This window comes from Podarcis raffonei, chromosome 17 (genome assembly GCF_027172205.1).
Source record: "Podarcis raffonei isolate rPodRaf1 chromosome 17, rPodRaf1.pri, whole genome shotgun sequence".
NCBI lineage: Eukaryota > Metazoa > Chordata > Lepidosauria > Squamata > Lacertidae > Podarcis > Podarcis raffonei.
In genome coordinates this window covers 9,324,257-9,352,095 of record NC_070618.1, presented here as the reverse complement: position 1 = coordinate 9,352,095, position 27,839 = coordinate 9,324,257, and the positions used below count along the sequence as shown (strand labels likewise).

Sequence of the window (27,839 nt, the reverse complement as noted above, 5' to 3'; positions counted from 1 at the left end):
TTATATACTATGACATAATAATGTTCTGTTCATAACCCCCTATCCTTTTTAACATTCTTCTTTTTATTCACATTTAACCAAATCACACAAACCCTGTTACCTTCACTTCCCACATCATATTAACACTCAAAGATTTTACAGTATTTTTGTAAATAGTCCTTAAACTTTTTCCAATCCTGTTCAATCAAATCTTCTCCCTGATCACGGATTCTGCCAGTCATTTCAGCCATCTTGACAGGTGGGGAAAATATAGTTCCATTGACTTGTACAGGAGAAGGCACAGATCCACAGAAAAACATAGTTGTTATGCCCTGGACCTGTCATGTTTTTAGGCTAGACCTGATCATCAAAACAAAAGATCCCCCCTGTCTTGCGATTCCCTTCCTCTTGAGCTCTAGTCATCTTGGTCTTGTTTCTCAGGCTTCAAAAGAATATTTGCATATTGAAAATCTTGAAAAACCTATCCTGCACATAGAACAGTAGTCCGTCAGGGAGGAGAGTCCAGTCTGACCTCCCTCAGTGTGTTATTCTTCTTTATTCAGGGAGTATTCCCCCCCCCCCCAGGTATTCAAATAGACCACTTCCCCAGAGATGCTGTTTTTGTGAACTGGCCTGTATTTTAGGGACTCTGAGGGAAAACACAAGGATCTAATGGGGCAAAAAGAGAACGACATCTGAGTTTCAACCTATCTGCCTAAAAAAGAATAATGTTGTAGGAAGAGTGCTTAATATAAAAACTGAGGCCTAGTTTCACTGAGGTGGTGAATTTCCATCCAGGCCGTACAATTTCGTGGTGCAGCGATTGCATAATTGAATAGCCCTCCATTAAAAAATAATAATCCAAAACCAAACTCCTTTCTCTATCAGAAGATCAGATTCCATCTAGTTTTCTATGTACAGTAGTGTGATTTTTGTATGTGGAAAAGCATTCAACCCCAAGAGTTTCCAGCTGCCCTCTGAAGTGGTATTGCCAAGACAGTTTTACTGCTTCAGTGACAGCTACAAATGCCTGACTTAACCAATTTCCCCTGTGCTATCCTGCAAAGGTGCCTCAAGCTGCCATAGCTAAAAACAGCAACAGCAGCCTTTCTGAAAGTTATGCTCAGCATAGCAGACAACTGCCTGTATTTAATAGTAATCCTTATCTCGTAACCATAAAAGCCCAAGTTTCCATGTGCACTTCGAGGATAAGCACGTACTGAGAGGTTTGGAGGTGTGACCTACAACTTCTGCAGAAAACAGTTAAATATAATCCTGTGCTTATTTGCTTCCGTGGAAGAGGTTTCTGTAAGAGATGCTGCATTTGCCAGACCATCCAAGCTCAGGGGAAAGAGTATACAACTTGACGCCTTCCTCAGGTTTAGGACTCCCAGAAGCCTTCAGTGTACTTACTGGTTCCAGCGACAGGTCTTACGAGCCTCTTTCCATTGCAAATAAGTGGATTCACCCCAACCGGAAAAACAAAACCCGCTCATAATGCTTTCAAAATGATCTTCAGAGAAAGAAAAGTACAGAGAGAGGCTACCCAAATGCTGGATTTAATATTGTTTTTGGACAGTATGCCTAGGACTTGCCGATCAGAAGGTCAGCAGTTCGAATCCCCATGACGGGGTGAGATCCCATTGCTCAGTCCCTGCTCCTGCCAACCTAGCAGTTCAAAAGCACGTCAAAGTGCAAGTAGATAAATAGGTACCGCTCCGGCGGGAGGGTAAACGGCGTTTCTGTGCGCTGCTCTGGTTCGCCAGAAGCAGCTTAGTCATGCTGGCCACATGACCCGGAAGCTGTATGCCGGCTCCCTTGGCCAATAAAGCAAGATGAGCGCCGCAACCCCAGAGTCGGTCACGACTGGACCTAATGGTCAGGGGTCCCTTTACCTTTACTATTCAATCATCATCATCGTCTTTATACCCCGGCCATCTGACTGGGTTGCCCCAGCATCTTCCAACATATATAAAAGCATAATAAAACGTTAAATATTTAAAAACTTCCCTACACAGGTCTGCCTTCAGATGTCTTCTAAAGGTTGAATAGCTGCTTATCTCCTTGGCTCTGGGATTGCATAACTCCATACATGAGCCAGGATTTTTGTTAGGAGAGCAGAACCTCAGTTTGCTATGTATTTTTATTGATTTTTATAGATTTAGCTGCCCCTCCCTGCCCCCCCTGGCTACGCCCATGACTCCATACCCTCATTTCTTCAATGAAAATAGGGACATCCTAAGGAAAAGTGGGACATTCTGGGATCAAATCAGAAACCAGGGCGGCTTCTGTAAATCCGGAACTGTCCCTGGAAAACAGGGACACTTGGAAGGTCTGGGTGATTGCATTTAGCTTATTACCCCTGCTTCTAGGGGGAGTGGAGGAGAAAAAGAAGGATCAATGGAATTCACACCTCCCATTTATTCCTACTTTGATTATTAAAAGAGGCCTGAGGGCCCCATTGTAGCAGGTTGAAACAAGCAGCGTGCAGCAGCCCGTATATCAGACTGAAGCAGGCGCATGAAGCTGCTGCAAGATGGGCAGGACTCAAGAGGCAGCAGAAGGATAGTGTGAGCCACGGGCTGCCAAGGTATGAACGTCAAATGTTTGTGACCCACAAGATAATTGTGGACGGGAAGGAGAGGGGCAGGCAAAGGCTGCATGCAGTGTTGAATCTATCCTCACACAATGGAGTTATACTGCAGGAAGAGGAAGGAAATGGTGGGTAGGGGGAAAAAGTGGCTACGACCTGCTGTATGTTCCAGGAGGAAAGGGTGTTATAAGGGGAGGGTTGGCAGAGAAGCTTCCAAGTTCTGCTTTCTTGAAGGATGTTATTTTGACCAACCCTCTCTGCCTCTCCTCCTCCTCTGTGCCTCCAGCTAGGGAAGGGAAGGAAGGCTTTGTCTCTGATCTGGAATGATATTCTTTGCAAGCCCTTGAGGGGAAGGTGGAAGGAAGGAAGAAATCTTCAGGAGCACACATTTCGCTAAAGACTCGGCAGTGGAATCATGAGGACTCCACAGCAGGTAGTACAAAAGCCAGCTTTTCTCTCTTTCTGTGCTTTTCTTATTTTAACCCAATTGCATTTCCTCTTCTGTTTGCGTATCTTCCCAGCTAGTACATGTCTGCGTGCTCCAAAATAACTTGGGTCAGGGGTTAAAATGGGCTTTCCTAGACTTCTGACATTAAGATTTTACGTTGCGAGTTTTGGAATGCAGAATTTGAAATTTCAAAACAGTATTTGTTTTCAGCATCCCGATCCACAGGTCGATAATGAATTTTGTGTGTTTTCAATGCCAGGCCCAACTTTTTAGGACAGATTAATTAATGATTAAGATGGTAGTGCATTTGAGCATGTACGGAATACCATTCCACCCCCCGGGTCATCTACAGCCATACTAGGCCAGAGGCCTCTCTTTTTAGAAATTAAGCAATGGGTATTCTGAGAATATGGGATGCGGATGGCGCTGTGGGTTAAACCACAGAGCTTAGGACTTGCCGATCAGAAGGTCGGCAGTTCGAATCCCTGCTACGGGGTGAGCTCCCGTTGCTTGGTCCCTGCTTCTCCCAACCTAGCAGTTCAAAAGCACGTCAAAGTGCAAGTAGATAAATAGGTACCACTCCAGCAGGAAGGTAAACGCCGTTCCTGTGCGCTGCTCTGGTTTGCCAGAAGCAGCTTAGTCATGCTGGCCACATGACCCGGAAGCTGTACGCCGGCTCCCTCGGCCAATAAAAGCGAGATGAGCGCAGCAACCCCAGAGTCGGCCACGACCGGGCCTATTGGTCAGGGGTCCCTTTACCTTTACCTTTTATTCTTATAATAGTTTTGCTCCAAGAGATATATGAATGCAATGTTTTCTTTACTTTTTTAAAAAGTTGCCACTTTTTGTTGATGCACCTGTGCAGTCATTATAGAGTACAGTGGTACCTCAGGTTACATACACTTCAGGTTACAGATGCTTCAGGTTACAGACTCTGCTAACCCAGAAATATTACCTCGGGTTAAGAACTTTGCTTCAGGATGAGAACAGAAATCGTGTTCCGGCGGCGCGGCAGCAGCGGGAGGCCCCATTAGCTAAAGTGGTGCTTCAGGTTAAGAACAGTTTCAGGTTAAGAACGGACCTCCGGAACGAATTAAGTACTTAACCCGAGGTACTGCTGTAGTCTGTTAAGTTTCTTTATGTCCTAGTTTTCCAAAGATTTGATTTATGTCAAAGATACACTCCAACTGTCCCTGTTTATCTTGTTTTCTGGTACCAGTCTCTTGTAGAAGGCTATAACTCTTTTTCCGTTTGGGAAGATGCCAGAAATACCTTTTAACAATTTTGTTAGCAGGCACACACATGCACTTGAGTTTTTCAGGTTGAGCCTGCTTTCCCAGGTTCCTTGATGTTAGATATTTGAGTGGTGGGAGAGATGCATCTTGACTCTGTACATGTTCTCACACATGCATACATACATGGTTACAAAATTCCAGTGTCCTGCCTCCCACCCTACAAAGTAGAGTCTTATCTGGACAGTAAATATTGTTGCTTTTTATATGGTATTTCCAGATGACCCATGGTGGATTGTATTGGATATTAAATATTGCATTAAATGTCTTTGCATTTTAAAATGCAACTTTCAGAATACAGGATGGAAATTCCAAAATGTGCAATTGCGGGTGCGAGAGAGAGAGATCAGGCAGCGATCCTTGGGTATGGGAATGGGGTTTTAGAGATTCATAAGGGTATCCATATTTTCTTCTTTGGAAATGTTGCAGGGCGAGTATGAAAAAACTGCAAGTTGCAACCCAAGGTAAGTTCTGGAAGTCTTGAAATCATTCAGATCTCTGTTGGGGCTGTTTGCAGTGCACTTGGGCATTGCTGATATTCTGGAGCTATTTATTTCTCCGAATGAGTGAAGGTACAGAATGGGTCACATACGGGAAACATAATTTTTACATGAATTTGAACTTTTCTTCTTTAAATAATAAAAATGTAAGAATGTCACTGTGCACCCCCCCTCCCACCTGTACAGGGTTTGTAGTGCCTTATCACAATTCTGGATTTGCATGAAGTCAAGGAAGGGTTGGGGAGGAAAAATCAATGCAGTTTGCACAACAACAAACTATTGCATGGGAATGTGAAGAAAAGACCTTAAGAGGGGGAAAGTGATTGTTTAAAACAAGAGCAGAAGTTTGAATGAAGCAGAGGTGATGATGATGATGATGATGATGATAAGAACAACAACAACAACAACAACAACATATTGTTCTAAAAAGAGATGTTCCAAACACTGTAAGCATTCATGTAAGCATTTTCATGAATACATTCTATGTGATGTGAAGAGAAGAGCACAACCACATCCCCTAAGTGAGAAGAAGTGATGGCTCTGTTTTCACATACTTTTTTTCTTGTAATTTCAGGCATATGAGGACTCAGGAGAGGTTGTGAAAAGACACCAGAAAGCCAAAATCATGTTCCTTTGTGCTCTGCTGTTCATCGCTTTCCTTGGCCTCCTGCTAGTCATTATCTTCACTGCTGTTACACGTAACCTAGGTACTAGAATACTCCTTCCCTGTGACTTACTCTTTTCTTGTCCATATGAGGGATTTCCCCTTATCACTTGTTCGCTCCCTTTGAAATGTAGGCAGCCAGTGGCTGGGACCAGTGGCTATGTCCACATGTAATGCTAAACCATGGTTTTAGCACAGCATTGGGGAAACGGGGGCCATCCCGATGTCGTTGGACTACAATACCCATCACACCTGACCATTGGCCCTGCTGGCTGGGGCTGATGGAAATTGGAGTGTAATTACATAGTTCCTCTACCCTGATTTAGTGCTATGTTGACAAGTCAGCACAAGCCTGAGCAAAACATCGATTTTGCACACTCCCCTGTCCTCCCTACGGCTGTTGCCTATTCTCTGCTAAACGTTGTCTCTACATTTCTCCAGAAACATGCAACACTACAACATGCCTTGCGTTCCTGCTGAGGTTGCTGAATTCCCACAACACCACCATTGATCCCTGTGACGACTTCTACAGCTACACTTGTGGCAACTGGGAAGCTAACCATACGCGGGGGCTAAACATGCCGTTGGTGAATGTCTTTGATGTGCTCTTGGAAGAAAACCAGCTGATTATGAGGCGGCTCTTAGGTAAGGAGAAGAGACAGATGGTGGCTGCTGTGTTCGGAATCCTTTACTATTGTGGCGGGGAGTGAGGAACCTATTCCAATAAGACTATAATTGGACGTGTCAAGACATCATTCATCACAAGAACACATATGCACCACTAGCACTAATAACGTTCACCCTATGCCATCACAAGAAGGTTCATCCAACTGGTGCATCCATCCATCATTAATAGAACCATACCTTGCACAGAACCATTTCAGATGTTAACTTTTGATGTGGTAATGCCACCACTAGGTAACATTTTCCTGCTGTTTTGATGTGCTGAACCAAAATGTACTTTATAAGGGGAAGGGGGGTTGTTTTTAATATATACTGAGCACATGTGACTATACATGCCCATATATCTATTCCTTTTAATTCCTGCTTATATTTATTCCTCTTGCCCCCTCCCCTCCCCTGATGTCTTCCTCACTGTCAAAAGTTATACTGCATGTTTTGCAGTTTAGGGACTTATCCTTTTTTAATCAAGGAACTGTGCAAAGTGTTGGCCACGTTGATTGCACTATTCTAAGTAAAGGGCTAGAATTCTTATAGCTAATAAGAAATTGCTAATTAGTTCTACGCTACATTTGAAATTCAGCCCCATCATTACCACCCACTGCGTTCTGGTCCTCGTTGCCCTTTTAGCACTGTCAGGTCACAAAACTACAGGGACAGTAGAAGCCAAAACTGGCAAAATTGCCCATCAGGGTCTAGACTTCAGAACTAGCAATGACACATCCACTTACCTTCCTACTACCTTCTTGCCAGTGTAGTATGCAGCCCATCTTGGCTATGTATACTATATAAAGGTAAAGGGACCCCTGACCATTAGGTCCAGTCGTGACCGACTCTGGGGTTGCAGCGCTCATCTCGCTTTACTGGCCAAGGGAGTACAGCTTCCGGGTCATGTGGCCAGCATGACTAAGCCGCTTCTGGCGAACCAGAGCAGCGCACGGAAACGCCATTTACCTTCCCGCTGGAGCGGTACCTATTTATCTACTTGCACTTTGACGTGCTTTTGAACTGCTAGGTGGGCAGGAGCAGGGACCGAGCAACGGGAGCTCACCCGGTCGCGGGGTTTCAAACCGCCGACCTTCTGATTGGCAAGTCCTAGGCTCTGTGGTTTAACCCAAAGCGCCACCTGGGTCCTTCCTATGTACACTATATAGACAGAAGCGAAAGAGAGACTGGCCAAGAAGCAGGGCGACTAAGAGCGGCATTGGTTCTGCCTCTTGATCAGACTGCCAGCATTGCTGTTTCACTGTGCATTTTACCTTCTGCCATCTCCAGGTTAATTTGCTCTGCCCGATGCAGGCAGCTTGTTAACTTCCAACCGTTTTTTTGTATGTTACCTGCCTTCTCTTCCTCAGAAGAGCCACACCTGGGGTTTAACAGCTCAGCAAAGGAGAAAGCCGTACAGTTTTACACCTCTTGCATGAATACAGAACAGATTGAAGCTCGAGGTGCTCAGCCTTTGGAGGAGCTCATAGATAAGGTGATGACTGCACACAGATGTGCACATATACCCCTGCACTTGCACAGATATGTCCTTGAATATATCTAGGCCCATCCTCTTCCTACCAGCAGTAGAATAAAACAACAAGTAAGTTGGAAAAGCTCAACTCATAAGCAACCTGCATCTCACGTCACTAATGAGCTGGGGATTGTTTGGTAGGTTGTATCAATACAGTGGTACCTCGGGTTATGAACTTAATTCATTCCGGGGGTCCGTTCTTAACCTGAAATTGTTCTTAACCTGAGGCATGCTTTCGCTAATGGGGCCTCCTGCTGCCGCCACGCTGCTGGCTCACGATTTCCGTTCTCATCTTGGTGCAAAGTTCTCAACCCGAGGTACTACTTCCAGGTTAGCAAAGTTTGTAACCTGAAGTGTTTGTAACCCGAAGTGTTTGTAACCCAAGGTACCACTGTATTCGTTTTTGGCATGTATCCATAAGACACCAGCATTCCTTACAATGTGCCCTATCCTATCTTTCTATTCTTATTTCCTGTTATATCTCAAGTTGAGGCTAATACACCTTTTGGCTTTTGCATTCATTTGTCCTTGTTACCTTCATCTCTTCCCCTCCTTCAGCGCCTCCCACTACTGAAATTTAGATTGCAAGACCTTTGGGAAAGGATTTCTCAAGTTTGGGTTTTTGCTAATCTGCAAAGTGCCATGCACATTGATGGTGCTATACTGTAGTAATCACAAATCTTACTCTCTTTTTCTGTAACTGATAAAGTGATCATAATGTTCACATCAGCCAAACATTGATTCCTCACCCATCACTCAGGTGGAATTTATTTGAAATTTTGAAAAACAAAACCCAACTCTCTCATTTTGTCTTTGCTCAGATTGGTGGCTGGAATATCACAGGAACCTGGAAGGAGACAGATTTTAACCAGACTCTTCAGATACTCATGGGAAAATACAATACGTTCCCTTTCTTCAAAGCCTATGTGGGACCCAATGCCTCTGATCCAAGCACCAATATTATCCAGGTAGGGAACACCAGCAGGCAAAAGTTAGTTGTCAGAGCTGGATCATGAGAAATGCAGTCATACAGGGGAGCATTTTAAGAAAGTCTGCTGCCTGAAATCCTGCAGAGATGCTGCCAGTCAGTGCATGCTGTGGGTGGGCAGAGTTCTGGATCTGTTTTGTGTTTTAGAGAATCCACAAATCTACCAAACTGAGCCAAGTGCAAAAGACACAGAGCTAGAATTAAAGAACAAGGCACCGCTGACTGGTCATATTCAGAGTCTAGCTCTTTGTTTTTAGTACCCAAGTTGAACTGAGCCCACAAGCCTTTCACCCAACACTCTACTCCTGGTTAGCTGCCTTCATTTGAGCAGCCTTGTTTAGCCTTTAAACAACTGCGAATCAGAAACCAATGAGCAGATCCAGAGCTGTCTACCTTTCTGGGCTGTCCAATACACAGGCAAGCATACAGAACGCTGAGAAAGTACAAGTTGTGGTACAATTTGGATTTGAGTTGATAAGGGAGCACTGGGGCAGATCCCACTGTATACGTGTGTGCAATGTGCATACATATCAAATGGCCACCTGTGCAAATGCAATTAAAAACAGCATGCACTGACATGGTAGGCATTTGCTACGGGCCCTGCTGTTTCCATTCAAGGGATTTCCATAGAGTTCAATATTCACTGTATTCCCCTCCCCTTATGAATTGCAACTTTGGCATCATTAAACCCCCACAATCTTCTGGCTATTGGTTTCTTTTGTTATCCCACCTATAACTCATATTTATTCCGTCCGTGTCTTCCTATCTCAGATTGACCATCCAGAGTTTGAGCTGCCTACAGAAACACAGTTCAAGAAAAAAGGGACTTATTCCCAGGTAAAAAGTCCTACATGACAGTTGGTTCACTGGTAGAGTATTTCCACAGCCAGCCAGCCTTGGTGTTGTATGAGAAACCATTGATCGGAAAGTTATGGAACTGCTGAGAATTGAGGAAGTGTATTTGCATGAGCAATTATATCCTGTGGGCATGGACGTAGCTAGGATTTTTTTTTGGGGGGGGGGGACAGGCTTTTTGTTATGGGGGCAGAACCTCAGGAGGAGCGCCTTCACCCCCATCGTTCAGCCCGGACACCGAGGTCCAGCTCTGAGGGCCTTCTGGCGGTTCCCTTACTGCAAGAAGTGAGGTTACAGGGAACCAGGCAGAGGGCCTTCTTGGTAGTGGCGCCCTCCCTGTGGAATGCCCTCCCATCAGATGTCAATGAAATAATGAACACAAAACTTTTAGAAGACGTCTGAAGGCAGCCCTGTTTAGGGAAGTTTTTAATGTTTGATGTTTTGTCATGTTCTTAATATTTTGCTGGGAGCCACCCAATATTATTATTATTGATTTAGGGGGGCAGATGCCCCTCCCTGCCCCCCTTGCTATGCCCATGCCTGTGTGCCAGGGCTGCTAGTCTGGAGATAAATAGAAATTCAAAAAGCAGCACATATGGGGAAATCAGGCCAGAGTCAGTTTGGCCTTTACAGGGCCAAATAGAACTGGATTGGCTGGGGGGTGTCACCTGATCCTGGTGGATCTTGTATCTTCAGTGCCATCTTCTGGCCATCAGCTGTGGCAGTGCTCGAAGAGCAGGAGGTGACAGGCTAGCTGCTTGTTATTTAACAGGTTGACCTTGTGGCACAGAAGATAAGATGCTGGGGTCCCACTGCCAGGAACTTGGTTTCAGACCCCAGGCGACATATGCTATATTATTATCTATTTATTTTTACCCTGACGGGACTCGAGGCAACTTACAGATAGAAACAAGATAGAAAAATCCATCGTTAAAACGCAATTAAACACTGACAGAATTAAAACTATATACATATATAAAATCTGTTTAAAACATACCAATAATGATAATTAAAAACAGCACAGCACTCGCCCTGGAATTAAATGCAGTCAATTCACAAAAGTCTGGTGGAACAAGGAAGTCTCTTCGCCTGTCTAGCTTCTCTAGGGAATTAAATGCAGTCAATTCACAAAAGTAGCTTCGTATGAAGGAATACGGTCTTTCAGATAGCTTGGAACTAAGCTGTGTAGGACTTTATAGGTCACAACCTTCCCTTTGAATTGCGCCCGGAAACAGACTGGTAGCCAGTGAAGCTGTTCTCACAAGGGAGTCGTATGCTCCCTATAACCAGCCCTGGCTAACAATCCGACTGCAGCTCTTTGCGCTGGTTGAAGTTTCCGAGCACTTTTCAAGGGCAGCCCCACATAAAGCGCATTACAGTAATCCAAACAAGGTGTAACTAAAAGGCATGTGTCACCTTCCAATGTCTGCATTGATTAAAATAATCTTGGCCAGAGAAACCTACATTATATTTAAGAGTGCTTAATCTTAAGTCTAAGGGACGCGGGTGGCGCTGTGGGTTAAACCACAGAGCCTAGGACTTGCCGATCGGAAAGTCGGCGGTTCAAATCCCTGCAACGGGGTGAGCTCCCGTTGCTCGGTCCCTGCTCCTGCCAACCTAGCAGTTCGAAAGCACGTCAAAGTGCAAATAGATAAATAGGTACCGCTCCAGCAGGAAGGTAAACGGCGTTTGCTCTGGTTCGCCAGAAGCGGCTTAGTCATGCTGGCCACATGACCCGGAAGCTGTCTGTGGACAAACGTTGGCTCCCTCGGCCTATAGAGCGAGATGAGCGCCACAACCCCAGAGTCGGTCACGACTGGACCTAATCTTAAGTATGGGTTGAGTTCAAGGATAGTGAATAGTAAAGGTGGATAGTAAAGGGGCCTAGGGAGGGGTAGGAGCTATCTGAAGAGTTTTATACTTTGGTCTAATGGATCAAATGCCTCAGAGATGGAGATTCTGTTTGACAGCAAGGTTTCATTTACAGGTTCTGCGTTTGTACTTCCAGTACCTCACAAAGCTAGGACACCTGATGGGAGGGCGTACAGACGTTACCACCACTTACATCGCCTTGGCATTCTCCTTTATCTCCAACCTCCAGAAGGCAGTTACGCCCTTGAAGATGCGAAAGGAAAAACGGATGCTATTTTACTCCACTACCATCAAGGAGCTGCAGGTATATATACATCCTGCAGCCATACATGACGCTGTGGTCTAAACCACCGAGCCTCTTGCCGATCAGAAGGTTGGCGGTTCGAATCCCCGAGACGGGGTGAGCTCCTGTTGCTCTGTCCCAGCTCCTGCCAACCTAGCAGTTCGAAAGCACGCCAGTGCAAGTAGACAAATAGGTACCACTGCAGCGGGAAGGTAAACAGCATTTCCGTGCACTCTGGCTTCCTCCACAATGTCCCGTTGTGCCAGAAGTGGTTTAGTCATGCTGGCCACATGACCCAGAAAGCTGTCTGTGGACAAACGCTGGCTCCCTTGGCCTGAAAGTGAGATGAGCACCGCACCCCATAGCCTCCTTTGACTGGACTTAACCGTCCTTTACCTTTTAGTGGAGAATAACAAATATGTCAGGTGGTATTCATCTAACAAGTCCCACCAACAGATACTGTATCCTGCACAAGAATGTCTGGTTGCACAATGCGACTTTCTCTTCATGTATCCCAGTGCCCCCAAAACTGGCTTGCTGTATGTGTGTCTGGTGAACTCCAGAACAGTACGTGGGGGGAGAGGGCAACATTCAATCTGGCAAGCTGAATTTCTAATGGCACATTCAGCACAGTGTGTTGTTGAATCCCTCCCATCCAGTTCATCATGGAGATCTGATGAAGGCTGCCCTTACAGGACATACTGGTCTTTCCCCCCCCCCCTGAAATGGTTCCTTTTTTTGTTGTTCATGAGTAATCTACCTTATTTTTTGCTCCATAGGACACACCTTGTTTTAGAGGGGGAGAACAAGAAAAAAAATTCTCCCCCTCTCTGCTCAGCGCCCCTTCAGTGAAGCGGCAGGAGAAACGGAGCCCCTTCCATTTCTCCTCCCGCTTGGCTGAAGGGGCGCTGCGCAGCTCTCCCTCTCTGCTGAAGCCAGGAGAGTCTTGGTCTCCCGGCTTCAGCGAAACGAACCTGAAGCCTCCGGAGCGCAGCGGGAACTCGTGCTGCGCTCCGAAGGCTTCAGGCAGCTATCCCTGAAGCTTGGAGAGCGAGAGGGGTTAGTGTGCACCAACCCCTCTCGCTCTCCAGGCTTCAGCGAAAGCAACGTGAAGCCTCCGGAGCGCGGAGGGAGCGCTCCCTCTGCACTTCGGAGGCTTTGCATTGCTATCGCTGAAGCCAAGGAGCCTGCATTCACTCCATAGGACACACACACATTTCCCTTTAATTTTTGGAGGGGAAAAAGTGCGTCCTATAGAGTGAAAAATACGGTATATTATAATGCACTAGAAGGTTTTTGAAATGCCTGACAGTGATCACTTTATATCATAGAGTGATCACTTCTTTATATCATAGAGAGGCAGGCTAAGTAGAAGGGTGTCTGGTTGCCACGGAAGGAGAAAGAGAAGAAACATGGATCTGGGAAAAGGAGGAGTCAGAGGCAGCCTTCCTTCGAAAAACTGGAGTTAAGAGGCATACAGTCAGTGGAGGAGTACAACTGCCTTCATGCCTCTCTTGTGGGTTTCCCAGAGGCATCTAGCTGGCCACTTCTAGATTAGAAGGATCTTTGCTCTGCTGCAGCAAGTTTCTTTTGGTTTTGCACTCATTATACAGTAAGCCTGCGACTTACGTGCATTTAACTTGTGCGCATTCAGCTTTATGCATGTAGCAAAATAAATAAATAAATAAATAAGGGGGTGGGATGTGGGCTGGGTTCTGGAAAAGATGACTTTGGCAATCCTGCCTGCCATTGAACCCAGTGAGCTTTGACTATATGCGATTTTGGCTTTAGGCACAATCCTTGGAGGCTAACCCTCGCGTAAGTTATAGACCTACAGCATCTTACTGAGACACTTCCCAATAAGATTTTCATGTTCTAGTTGCGAGGGTTGGTTGGGTGGGTCCTTTCTATTTTATGGGCTTCATCCAACTAAATTCTACTTACAGTAGAGTAGACCCATTAATGGGCCTGAGTTCGTCGTCATGTCCATGCACTTCATGGGTCTCCTCTGAGTAGATTTCCGTTTACCTCTCCCATTTGCCCCTACAAGGAAGAATGCACTATTGAACGTTCACATGAACACGGGCATAGGATCTGATTGACCATTCCAGTGCATGGCATGTTCTTCATTCATCCACCCACAGTGTGAGCCTTTCACTTCAAAAACCATTACTAAGCAATGCTTACTGGGCATTTTGTAATTCTTTCCCCCCGTAAAATCATTTAATTCTGTTTGAAACTCTTTTAAGGAAAAGGCTCCTGCCATTGATTGGCTGTTGTGCCTCCAGGCTGCTTTCTACCCGGTGCAGCTGAACATGTCTCAACCAGTTGCTGTGCATGACATGGAATATTTGAAAGGGATGTCGCAACTAATTGGAGAATGGCAGCACAAAAGGTGAGGAGCTGGTGTGTGGTACTACACAGTGGTGTGCAGTGATTTTTTTTGGTAAGGGAATAGTTAGGGCCAGAAGTACTTAAAACCCATTCTCTTAGGGTTCTATTTTTTTGGAAAAAGAGGTGCTGGAGCTCACCACGAATTTCTCCCTTCTTCTCTTAGAATGGCAATGGCATTGAGCTCTGGCTGAAAAAAGCTCTGCTCATACCTGTGCCTTCATATTCTTGCACATTTGAAATGCACCTGTGATGAACGTTCTATTTTATTTTAATTTTTTGCAGGGATGTACTACAGATCTACATGATACTCTATCTGGTTAGGAATCTGTCCCCAGCTCTGGACAGACAATTCGAGGAAGCTCATCAGGAACTGACAGACAAGTTGAATAGTAGGGCAACAAACTCAGAAATGGTGAGCTTAGTTCCCTTATCTCCCACATTTTAACAGTGAGCTGGAAGTTCCGCTTAGAAACTTCCACTTGGGCATTTAGGGGGCATTGGCACTCAAGGAAGGGACGAAAGGCTTAGCCACACTTCCTGTTGTCCCACTGCTTTCCCCCAGAGAAAACTGCTCTTTAGTGCTCAGTTGGAGCAAACAGCAATTTTGGTTTTCCCAGATAGATGTTTGCTCCAGTTAGCACCAAGGAGCAGGTTTTTGCTCAGAAAGGGGCAGGGCAAGGGGAAAACTGCTTGGACCCATGTCTAAAAAGTGTGCGTCAAGCAGAAAACCACCTGGACCCATGCTTTCTAGGGACGACAAAAGCGGATGTGTGGAGAAGCCCCAAATGCAGAACTTTTCAAGGAACCGAGGATCATGGGTTGAATGGGGCCACAGAAGTGTGTGTGTGTGTGCATACATACAAGGGGGGAGGGGGCATTTTTGATTCAGCATTTGCTCTCGTTTTCCCAAGCTAGATATTTTAATGTAAGCGTTGTAGGGGCATGGACAGCTGCAGCAAACTCTTGGGTAGCTCTTATTAATCTTTGGACTTATTCAGGAGAGCTTCCCAGTGAATTGTGCCATGTGTCATCTTTCTTTCTTTCTTTCTTTCTTTCTTTCTTTCTTTCTTTCTTTCTTTCTTTCTTTCCATCTTTCCATTTTAGGTAAGAGCTGAGCGTTGGAGAAAATGCCTACATGAGACCAGCATGTTCTTTGGCCCTATACTTGGGAAGATGGTTGTGCAGGAGATTTTCCCCCAGAAGGCCAAGGATCTCGTAGGTATTCAACAATGCCAGACATAGATTTGCTTTCCTTTATCCTGCTGCCCTTCTCGCCTAATATCCTACCTAAGTGCAATGGCTGCTCTTGACTCTTGACTGATCTGGGATGGGACGGGACACATTCTGGCAGGGGGAATACCACTGGAGAGTAAGGAATTCACATCCACTACCCAGTAGTGATGTATGGAAGTAAAAGCTGGACCATAAAGAAGGCTGATCGCCGAAGAATTGATGCTTTTGAATTATGGTGCTGGAGGAGACTCTTGAGAGTCCCATGGACTGCAAGAAGATCAAACCTATCCATTCTGAGGGAAATCAGCCCTGAGTGCTCACTGGAAGGACAGATCCTGAAGCTGAGGCTCCAATACTTTGGCCACCTCATGAGAAGAGAAGACTCCCTGGAAAAGACCCTGACGTTGGGAAAGATGGAGGGCACAAGAAGGGGACGACAGAGGACGAGATGGTTGGACAGTGTTCTCGAAGAGGCCAACATGAGTTTGACCAAACTGCGGGAGGCAGTGGAAGACAGGAGGGCCTGGCGTGCTCTGGTCCAGGGGGTCACGAAGAGTTGGACACGACTAAACAACAACAACAACAACTCTATGCCAAGCATGGCTTAGGGCCACCTTGATTACTCTGCTCCCAAGCATCTGCATCTCCCAGTCTTGTTTTTACAGCATTTCCTTCTCCTTTCCCCTCTGCTTCATATCTATTCTTTATTTCTAGCTGAGCTTCTACAATCTCTCCATCTCCTGGCTGTTTCACCTGGGCTTTGAAAACCTGCCTGGTTTTCTCTGCCCACTCGCAAATCCCTCTGTGCATCTCTTATTGCTTGTTCTGGTGGTTCCAGTATAACTGATGCAGGAAATCTATGTCTAGATAAAATATCTGTCCACAGCAACGTTATCCTGATGTGAGTCAGCTGTGCTACTTTTATGAGGACAAAGGGAAGTGCACAGTGGGTTCTGCCATTGTTGGTGGCTCTGGAAGGTTTTATCATTGTATGGTAGGCCAGGCCATGTGGGCTGATATAGTACAGTATGATGTTGAATGATATTGAATTGATGAGGCAGGTTAACGAGCTCAGTAAAACAGGGTTCATTCCCCTACAGCAGTAGATAGGTTCTATGCTTATGAGAACATTTTATTCTTTTGCTAGTTATGCTGTTTCAAATGTTCCTTTTATATTTGACTTCACTCAGTAATACTTTCTTTTGAAAGGTTTAAGATAATTTTTTTGTTAACTTTGCTCTGCTACATGTGCATTCTACAATTGACCTCCTCTATCGTGGTTTTTAACAAATGTTTAGGATATTTTAGTTTCCTGTTAATTATGTTTGAATGGATGTTAATTGTCTTTAAATGTATATTTTATATTTGACTTCAGTAATGCTTTGTTCTGGATTGTTTTATTTTGATGTTTTAATGTAGGTTGTAGACTGCTTTGAGATTGCCCCCCCCCCAAATATAAAGCAGCATAGAAATTAAATGAATAATAATAATGTCAGTAACACAGCATTTCTATGGCAATGACTTTGGCTGAACCATAGTTTAGGGTTATGTGCAATGGGGAGCCTCAGAATTATGGCTTCCCATTTCCTCTTCCTGTCCAGCATCAAGCGTTTGCTTCCATTTTGACTAACCACCATTTTCTGTTATGTATGAACCCTGAACTGATGTTAATGTTAACTATGGCTTAGGGAAACAAGACAGGATCAGAAATGTTTGGCGCTAGTCAACTTAGTTTTACTTAGAGTAGACCTATTGGAATTAAGAGCCCTAAGTTAGTCATGTTCATTTATTTCCCTGGGTCTGCTCTGAATAAAAGTTAATTGAATATGATTTAAAGTTAGCTCCCCCCCGAAGATTAACCACAATTTGTCCAGGTCTGTAAATCATTATAGTTATAATTATAATATTTTTATTATTTATACCCCGCCCATTTGGCTGGGTTTCCCCATCCACTCTGGGCAGTTTACAGAATATATAAAACAAACAGCAGTTACATGAAAACTGAAGCAATATCTTCCAGTCCTTTCTTCGTAGCTGCATGGGAGGCTTGTGAACCTGATATTTGTTCATGTAACACTAAACTATGGTGTAGCATTATGTCTGAATGCAACTGATGTGTTTCCTTAATCGTGCGATTTCCGTACTTTCTCTGGCCAGGCTGAGCAGATGTTCTCTGAGATCCGAGATGCCATCCACAGCCATCTGGATCAAGTGGAGTGGATGGGAAGTCAGGCCCGCCAAGAGGCCAAAGAGAAAGTATGTATGTGTTCCTGGATGGCTATCAGGACTAAGGTGTGGGTATGTGGCTTCATGAGACTCCAAATCTGGATAACAACCGTGTTCTCCGGCTCAGAGTCCTTAAGATCAGTGGTTGGGCCACAGATGGATCCATGAATGTAGCAGGCAGAAGGGTTAATTTACTGACAAGTCAAGAGCTGACCAGGCTCCTAGTATTTATACTAGTCCTCACTAGATGTCTACTAGTCACAGGGACTGATATTACATACTTCCTTTTCTTCAGTATCTGAGCTTGAAGCTACACAGCCCTAGATTGCTCACCAGCCTAAGTCCCAGCAACGGACTCTTAAGGTCTTTGGTTCAAGCCCCACAGTCCTTGACAGAGGTCTGTGTACCTCTGAGCTTGCATTATCCACCTTAGTGAAGGGATATGGGAGGTGTATTCTGGAGCAGGCCTTGAGTAATAGTCAGATATATAAATCTCAGGAGGAAGATCCAAACTACAAGAAAGAAGATTCCACCTAAACATTAGGAAGAACTTCCTGACAGTAAGAGCTGTTCGACAGTGGAATTTGCTGCCAAGGAGTGTGGTGGAGTCTCCTTCTTTGGAGGTCTTTAAGCAAAGGCTTGACAACCATATGTCAGGAGTGCTCTGATGGTGTTTCCTGCTTGGCAGGGGGTTGGACTCGATGGCCCTTGTGGTCTCTTCCAACTCTATGATTCTATGATTCTAAGAATTTGTTTACATTCCACATTCATTGTCAGGGACTGGACTGAAGAGGAGGAGGAATGGTGGAGATCGCCCTCCCCTTCTCTTGTAGCTTCCAGAGAAGGGGAAAGCAGTATCAAATTACAGTAGGGCTCTGAGGAAGATCACAGCTCAGACACAAGCGAACAGCAGAGTTATGAGGTGTTAGGAGAAGGGGAAGGCAGAGCAGCCAGCTGACACGTCACTGGAAAGCATAACTGATGCCCCCTTCTCCCAGAACACAGCATTCGTTAAGAGTGCAGAATGCGGCGTTCGTTAATGGGGAATGACTGGATTTCTTTGTCTCCCACCGTGATGACTGAATAAACTCATTAGGAAGGACTATCTTTGTTTCCTTCCTGCTTCTTGCTTCCACCAGGGGAAGGGAGAGAATTCCCCAAGCCTGACATTCATCTATATAATTTAAAAGGTGCCACTGGATGTTCAAAGCAAAACAACATCAGTCCTCTTGATAATTTTCTTGTATTTTTAGATTTATAGCCTCCAGGTGGAGATTGGCTACCCAGAGAGCACCCTCCAAACAGATGAAGTTGACAATGAGTATGAAGAGGTGAGTGGATCAAACATTGCTTGCAGTTCCATGGTATTGCCTCCTGACAGATGGTTCCCGTGGTACAGGAAGGTTTCAGTTCCACTGCCCTGGAACTCTGTTTCGTGCTTCTCCAGTGACATTTGAATCCAGCCTGTGGCTACTATCTCATTGGCTCCTCCTCAAGAGAGTTGAGTTTCTGAAGACATTTTCCTCAAATACTCCTCAACCATTTTTTTTACGGCGTCTGCCGTACCTTCCCACCCACATATACACAGTAGGATGCTAGCTCTGGGGCACTGGGAGGGGGGTGCAAAATGGTGGCCAGACTGCCAAAACAATTAGGGGGAAAGAAAGAAGCCATGTTGCTGCTGCTACTGCTAATGGCGAGAGATCCTCTAGTTAAAGTTTCAAATCATCCAGCGCAAGAAAAACAGGGAGCAGGCATATTTTGTTCATGTGTAGCTGGATACAGGAATTTACAGTGGATTTTTGGAAACTTCAACTAGAGCATGTTTTTTGCTTAGATCTTAACAGTCTGGTGATTTGGAGGATTTTATTGTAGTATTTGCTTAAATCAGACGAACATGAAACCATATTCAGACAAGCCTGCCTGATAGACTGCGTACTCAGGTTCCACAGTGGAGCAGCTAATCTGCTTATTAATATTTGCCTTGTGAGTGAAACATGTTTGTCAGTTTACAAAGCAATCCAAACTTGCAGTTTGCTGTGCAGGGTGGGAGTTGGACAAGGCAGTGGTGTGTGTGTGTGTGTGTGTGTGTGTGTGTGTGTGTGTGTGTGTCTACTACCATGGAACACCTGACTGTGCCCGTCTAAACTACAGTGGTATCCCGGGTTAAGTACTTAATTCGTTCCGGAGGTCCATTCTTAACCTGAAACTGTTCTTAACCTGAAGCACCACTTTAGCTAATGGGTGGGGCCTCCTGCTGCCGCTGCCGCTGCGCCACCAGAGCACGATTTCTGTTCTCATCCTGAAGCAAAGTTCTTAACCTGAAGCACTATTTCTGGGTTAGCGGAGTCTGTAACCTGAAGCGTGTGTAACCCGAGGTACTACTGTATTTGATTGAAGCTACTGCAGGTGATATTCCCACTAGCATATACTCTGAAAATGGAGTGTTGAGGGGGTGGGCTAGTCAAGGATCTGCTGAATGCAAAGTCAGCCCAGCTGCCCGCAAGTTGTGGAAATGGGCCCAATCCAAGCCTCTTCATTGCACCAGCCTGCAGCAAGAGCTGCAAACCAGAGTTTTCATCCACTATGTAAGCTCCCACCAGGGTTTGGGATTGTGCCCTCGGGGTGCTATTAATCCATATCAGATTGTTTTGTCCTTCTTCCACCTGACTTTCAGTCACTATTATATTTTATTATTGCGTTCCATAGTTTTATATTTTGCCGTATTTTAAAATGACTCGTCTACAATATATTCAATAAACCTTTAGTACGTTTTTAATGCACCTGACTTTTACATTTTGTCTGTATATTAAGAGTGCCAATAAATTTTGTTCCGTCTCCCCTTCTAATCCTATTGCATGATTTTTCCTTCAGCTGGAGATTTATGAAGACCACTTCTTCCATAATGTAGTTGCCTGCCTGAAGTCTCTGAGGAAGAGATTCTCCCTGAGACTCATCAATCCCCATCTACAGGATAAGTATGTTCTTCTTGTACGATGAAGGAGAGATTATGTGAATGCAAGACAGACAGTGATTCATAACAAGGAGAAGTGACTTTGCTCCATTCAGTCCCTTCTCTGTTTTGTGGATTCACTCCCATTCTACGTGTCTTGTTTTAATATAAAGAGTTTCAAAAATTAATCCCAGGACTGGCACATCACAATTTGCTACAGCATTAATTATGCATCTTTGCAGTAATCCACTAGCACATATATGTGGTAGCATCAAGATCTTCTTTACACTGTAATCGAAGCAATGTACATGTGCGGTAGCCGGCAAAATCGTAGTTCATGCTCTGTGATCTGAAGAAAGTCCAGCAGATTGCTAACTCAGTAGTGCAAGAACAAATAATTTGGAACTTCCGAAAGCAGCGAAGTCGTTCAGATAGGGCTCGTTTTAGAAACATCCCTGAATCAGATATACTTAATGACTTAACACTTGGTGGCAGGAAGGGGAAGATGAGAGAGGACTTCAATGAAAAATTGTCGCATATGAGATAATTTCCAGTGATATAAAAGCTCCCATGATAGCTCATTCACAATTGCAACTCATCCCTTCGTGTTTTGGCTACAATGTAATGAGTGCATCTCTTTTGGAACCAGTACAGTGGTACCTCGGAATGCGAACAGGATCTGTTCCAGACCCCTGTTCGCATCCTGAACTCAACGTAAGACGTGGCAGTGCATCTGTGCATGCGTGGGTTGCGTTATGGTGCTTCTGCGCATTCACGTGACATCATTTTGAGCGTGTGCGCGAGCAGCGAAACCCGGAAGTAATGTGCTCTGTTACTTCCGGGTTGCCGCGGAGCGCAACTCGAATGCGCTCAACCTGAAGCACATTCAACCCGAGGTATGACTGTACTACAGTGTTACAGTGGTACCTCGGGTTAAGTACTTAATTCGTTCTGGAGGTCCATTCTTAACCTGAAACTGTTCTGAAGCACCACTTTAGCTAATGGGGCCTCCTGCTGCTGCCGTGCCGCCGGAGCATGATTTCTGTTCCTATCCTGAAGCAAAGTTCTTAACCTGAAGCACTATTTCTGGGTTAGCGGAGTCTGTAACCTGAAGCGTATGTAACCCAAGGTACCACTGTACTACAAAGGTGAGGCCTGTTGAGTAGATCAGGAGGAACGAGATATGGAATAAAAATCACAGCCCAAGTCATTCCTTCCTTCACCATCTTTCTTTCTTTTTTTTAATGTTCTATTCCAGTTGGGAAGTTCCCCCATGGTCTGTTCATTCATACTATTCACTGAGGCGACACGCTGTCATTTTCCCTGCTGGAATGTTCCGCAACCCTTTCTTCCATACCGAATTTCCCAGGTAAGGACTAAGTGGCGCAGAATTGCTCGCAGAACTGCTGCCCTTCCATTGCACCATGCTGCACATAGCAGTAAGAAAACCCCCAAAAACCTGCCAAAGCAGTTTGATCAGAAAGTTTAGTGAGACAGAAATGTGGGCACAAATAATGATGGTTCTCCCATGCTTATCTTCAACAATCTGAAAAAACCCTGTAACCTTACTTAGAATACGGAGTCCACGGGGAGGGAAACAAAGCCTACATCCCGTTGCTGATGTTTTTCAGGCTTCTCACATAGACAGCCTGTAGATTACAAGCCATGGAGGTTTCGCTAAGCCCTTGTCATGTGTGTTTTTCAGCGCTGTGAACTTTGGAGCCATGGGGTTTTTCATGGCACACGAACTGCTGCATTCCTTCTACGATTATGGTATGTAGTGGGAGGCATTGTAGATAATCTGCTGCACCTTCCGTTATTTGAACTTGTGGGGTCTTACTTCCCTAAGTGCCAGAAGAACTCATTATTACCCAGCTGTTCTGTGTGCTGAAATCCAAGGCACCAATTTCTCAACTGCAAAGTGGCTTTGGAAGGAGGCAATTTTCATTGGAGAAATAACAGGTAGGAGGGAGGTGCTTAACCCTTCTCCCAGCAATGCACCCTCAGGTTTTGTCTGCCCCTTCCACCCGCCCACAGCTTCCTTTGCTCCAGCCATGTTTATTTCTTCACCAATGTGGACCTGGAACCCTAGCAGTGGGGAAAGTGGCTAGGAGAGGGAAGGGGAGAAAGCAGCTTTCTCCTGGCCATCGCATGTTGCCCCTTCCCAGTGCTGCTTTGCAAAGGAGAAGCAGAAGCCGAGGCTTAAGTACATTGGGTAGCTAGCCAGTGAGCAATTCTTAACCAAAAGTGTAAAATGCAAACTGAAGTTAAGACTCCACATTCAGATAACCAAGCAGGGAACATTTTTTCTTTGTTTGCCTTTTGCTGGTTGACTGAGGAACGGAGGGAGGGAGGGGGAGCAATCAAACAATTCAGAGAGCATTTTTTTTCTGGGCTTTGCTGGTTTATTTGGCTCCTGGAGGGCAAAATTCCATGGACAGGTACGCATTTATAATTTCCCCATAGGAATTAATGGAAATCATGGACTCATTATGTGAACTCTAGCCTAGTGAACGATTCCCAGGGAACGCATTGCAGGTGATTATCACTTGGGACTTAACCATCCTGGATTTCCTTTCGGTTCACAGTGTTACCCGAGAACTGTCTTGCCTGTGATATGAAAACACTGGCACAACGTATAGACTGTCTTGTGAAACAGTACGAGAGCTACTCCTTGAAGGGCCACAGCATCAATGGCTCTTTCACCCTCCTGGAGAATGCAGCTGATACTGGGGGACTTGCCATGGCTTACCAGGTACCAAAATCTGATAATCATCAGAGCTTGCAGGTACTCCTCAGTCCTCACTTGCAGCCACCATGCTGTTTTGTCTCTCCACCATCCTTGTTGCCACTGTCTCTTAGGTGGTCTTCTTCACATCACCCCACTATGGTCCGCCTCGTTTCTTCTTTTATATCTTCTTGCTAAATCCATTTGAACTTACCTTTCTTAATTGTTTACCCCACAGTGAGTAGGGTTTTTTGTGTTTCCACGCTTTCATGGATCATAATTTATCATCTTAAGCGTGTTAGTGCCTGCTCTCAATGATGTTGTCCATTAGCATTGCTGCTAGATGTTCCACATTCAGCTTAAGAAAAACTGGGTGTGGGAGATTTTCATGCGGAGACACAATTTCACCCAAGTACACGTGTTCAGTGCTTTGGGTACAATGCTCTCTTGGAGTGAAAACTCCATGTAAAATACCAACTTCTTTGTAATTTTGAATATGGTCATTTTTAGTCTTTGTTTTTAGATCTTTTTCTGTTCTGTGGTGTAAATTGCCTTAAGACTGTGTGGTCTAAGGCAGTACATTGCCTGTCTTGAGAGACAATGGAGTATGCCTCCAGGGGTGAAGTCAAACTGCTGCCTGTACAGTCATACCTCATGCTACGTTTTTTCAGGTTGCGTCCCACGGTTACCCGGAAGTACTGGAAAGGGTTACTTCTGGGTTTCACCGCTCGCGCATGCGCAGAAGCGCTAAATCGTGCTTCGTGCATGTGCACAAGCACCAAATTGCGCCTGCACCTGCGCAGATACGGCGCTTCAGGTTGCAGGCTTTTCATGTTGCGAACGGGCCTCTGGAATGGATCCCGTTCGCAACCAGAGGTACCACTGTACACACATACAATACATACAGTAATGATGATGATGATACAAAACGAAGATTGATTACACTGGGCAAGCTTATATGCAGATGTAATCAACAGAACCGTGCAAAAGGGATGGAGCAGAGGAGTAATGGAGAATAGACCAGTAAGACTTAGTTAACAGTGTGCTATTTCTCACTCTGTCAATGGGCACTCTCTCCCTTGGGGAATGAGAGATCATAAGAAGGGGCTCTGCAGTGATGCTGGGACCTCAGATCTTCCATTTCCCACTGGGCGTCTTCCAGCCAGACCAGGGAAGAGCAGAGTGCAACTCAGAAGATCCGGTGCCTTTCTTTTTATGGCAGGTGTTCCCTCCATAAAAGTTCCTCCTGCTGAAACAGGTAGGGGAGGAAGACAGCCAGAAGGATCGAGGAAAGAAGAGGCAGGAGCAAACCACTGCAGAGTTTCTTAGTGCATTTCTCAGTAACCACTGAAGTTCCCTGGGTGTCCCAGTGCAAAGGAGGTTTCTCATTCAGAGGATGCTGTTGGAAAGTCATGCTTGAAATAGGGAAATGTATTTTGAGATTTGTAATCGAGATTTCTTTTCTCTCTTGTTGCCCACAGGCATATAAGAATTGGTTGGAAAAACACAGAGAAGTGAAGTTACCTTGGCCTGAGGTGTCACACCACCAGCTCTTCTTCATCAGCTTTGCCCATGTAATGTACCCTTTGCTACCTTTTCTTTTTCCTCTGTTTTTTGCTCTGGCTGGCTTTTAGCTACATCAGTCCCATCTCAGCTCTCACATCCTTACACACTGCCGCCATGCTTTTTGGAAGCGAGTGCAAAACTATTTTTTTGTAGGGCAACAGCAGTTGCTCTTCATTTCTCCTGGGCTTTTAAAACTGTTTTTGCTTCCAATGTAGTTTGAGAACAATTAGAAGAGGCAGTATTTTATATGATAAAAATTATTTTTAAAAAATAGTACAGCACACTAAAGTCAGAAAGGAATTAATTTCACTTGCTTTTCATCTCTTTACTTATTTGAGAGTCACTGCATCAAATGTAGTGGGGTTTACTTCTGAGTAGATCTGCATGGGATTGGGAATTCTAATCTGAGGTAGTCATTGTGAAAACTGAAGCAGGGTAATCTTTATTCCAGATTAGTTAATGTAATGCAGAAAACCTTTTGTCTGTCCATTGTCAACTCTCGCTATTCCTACCACTTGCATGAAGCTCCCCACAGATTACCCTTGAAAAAAATGTGGTCCTCGACAGAAAAATTTTGTCTACTTTGGACCCATACAAGCCACTGGACCTAACAACATTTATACATGGGTGTTTTCCACCAGTGTAGGTTTTGCTGCTCAGAGCTGACTTAACATCTTTTTGAGTAATGTTTGAAGCCTGATGAAAACCTGCAAGACTTGTTTCTTTGACAAGAGACCATGGTGGAGCAGATAACTAAAACGAACATGGACAATTGCTATAATACCACCCCAAAGAGTTGACAATTATTTGGGTGCTTCTCTCAAGGCTAGACTTTCCATGTAATGTAAAAGAAGACCTTAACTCATGCAGCTATCAGGACCTAAAGGTCTTACTTTATGTTACATGGAAATTCCACAAGCCAATTTGTTCTAGAATTTGTGTGGTTTCGCTGCCCCCAAACTTTCTATCCCACAACGAAAGCTGAGTGGAAACATGACATAAACATGGAGGAGAAATGACTCACTTGTTAACCAGAGGTCAATTATTCACACCCCTGTCTTCTCTGCAGGCAATGTGTGGGCACCAGAGCCCCGAAGGACTGCAAAGCTTCTTGCACAGAGATCCACACAGCCCCCCGCCACTCCGTGTCCTTGGGTCCCTAAGCAACAGCAAAGATTTCTCCAGGCACTTCCACTGTCCGAGTAAATCACCAGTGAATCCAGCTGTGAAGTGCCACATCTGGTAAAAAGAAGAAGATGCTGACGAGCATGTGGGACTATTGGTGCAAAAAGATGGAGACATGCACTGAGGGCTCATGCGGATTCAGTGGTGTCAGCGATGTGCGCAGTAGCCACTTACCCCAATTCCTTCCATGTGCAATGCCCCTTCTTCCTCCGCTACGTCCATGCAAGTGGTCAAGGTGGAAGAAGATTCCATCCTTCCATCAAGAAGCAAGAGAATACAGAGAAGATACTGTGTTGCAGAAATTTGCTACGTCTTAAAAATAATAATACCCTAAACGGCCCTATGGACAACTTGGAACTGAGGAACTGAAGATCAGTTGACAAGTCTCTGGTGACTGTGTTTAGTGGCTCTTTTCCAATCAAAGATGAAAAGAACAGTGAGAGACTTTCTGAATAGTATAATCCATGCTATTTTTCTAGAAAAAGAAGTGTCGGAACCGTGAACGCCTCCTTTGTTCTCTTATAATGGCTATGACGTCCACCTGAGAGGTGCTGGAACTGAGTTCTGCCAAGTTCTGGCTAAAAAAAAAAGCCCTGACTATAGCCACATGGAACAATGAGACACTAAGATTCAATTCATGTCAAACATAGCTAACCGTAGTTTAGACACAAACCATGACCTAGTTCTTGGTGCCACAGGACTTGTTGTTTTTGCTGTGATAGACTGTCTACCCCTCTCATTAAGGTGGTAAATCTGTGTCTGTACTACTTCAGAATGCAAGCAAGGGTTCATGTGACTGCTTATTCTCCATACAAAAATTTATTTCCATATAGAAAACCAGAACAGAGTTCCATCTTGCCTTCTTCTTTACACGCTAGTTTCATAAATTCCGGGATTATTCTATATTAAAGAGTATTCCATCATCGAAGTCTGAAGTCGTACACTCAACACACAAGTTGACCACTTCATTGAGAACTAGGCCTGCCATGGTTTGATCTTCTAAATCCCCAAAGGCAAGCCATAGTTTAAAGTTGCTTATTTGCTTCTGTCCCCTCAGCTTCATGTGCCTTCCTCCACCTCCATGGTGTAGTGACCAAAAAATGGTGATAGCTATGGTTTTGTGAATTTAGACTGTGCTAAACTATAGTTAGGGAACACCATGGTTTCCAAACCCACTTCAAATCATGGTTTCTAACTCTGGTTTGCTGACTGTTAATAAATTATCTGTCAATTTAGACATTGCACCAAAGCCATGAAAAGTTAAGGTTTGGTGTGATGTTTGACTTGAACCTAGATGAAAGTACATTGTTTCCTAAATGTGTTTTTATTTTACACTTTATATATATATATGAGATACAGCCTTGAGATTTTGTATGTGTCAAAGGGAGTGAAATTGTGTTGTCTATATTCCATCACCTGGAGGCCTAATCAACAGGTTGTCACTTGGCCTGTGGTCCATTAAAGATCTAGCAAATTTTAATCAAGGTGTAGTTCAAAGAAACAAAAGGCTCACGGTTTCACTTAAAGGGAAATATAGTCTTCATGTGTATTTCATATGGATGCTATTGCATTGCCAACTCATGTTCATTCTGAGAAAAGGGATGAAATCGTTGCTAATTTGCCTCTCAAGGCATTCTTTTAGGGAGCAAATTATTTATTCAGCGCCACAGCCAAAGAACATCTGCTCTCCAAACACCTGTGTTCAATACTGCTAGATGGCTGCAACTGTATTGTGGAACTTGCTGGGCATGGAGCATGAAACTCATGGGATGCAATCACAATAATGTCTGGTGACACAGGTGGAGTCAAGGGGGGGACAGAACCTAGTGGTGAAGGCAGAGGATGGCTCCAGGCAGTTCAAGAGAAGAGCCTATTTGTGC

The 27,839-nt window shown here is 44.7% G+C and overlaps 1 protein-coding gene across 5 annotated transcripts; it reads left to right on the top strand.

The window, feature by feature from the left end:
* Positions 1–1,996: 1,996 nt before the first annotated feature.
* On the top strand, positions 1,997–27,269 carry KEL (Kell metallo-endopeptidase (Kell blood group)). Of its 5 annotated transcripts, none has more exons than XM_053370445.1 (19): positions 1,997–2,569; positions 2,863–3,005; positions 5,387–5,519; positions 5,918–6,121; positions 7,513–7,637; positions 8,498–8,644; positions 9,436–9,501; positions 11,507–11,695; positions 13,924–14,069; positions 14,351–14,480; positions 15,173–15,283; positions 17,459–17,557; positions 18,781–18,858; positions 20,402–20,505; positions 21,739–21,849; positions 22,186–22,253; positions 23,069–23,235; positions 24,690–24,782; positions 25,844–27,269. In XM_053370445.1, exons 2-19 carry the CDS (start codon positions 2,988–2,990, stop codon positions 26,018–26,020), a joined length of 2,166 nt encoding a protein of 721 aa, XP_053226420.1. In that variant the 5' UTR covers positions 1,997–2,569; positions 2,863–2,987; the 3' UTR covers positions 26,021–27,269. The 5 variants fall into 5 exon arrangements, with proteins under 5 accessions (XP_053226420.1, XP_053226421.1, XP_053226417.1 ...); XM_053370446.1 differs by having other exon boundaries at positions 2,859–3,005; positions 11,528–11,695; XM_053370442.1 differs by having other exon boundaries at positions 2,859–3,005.
* Positions 27,270–27,839: the final 570 nt, after the last annotated feature.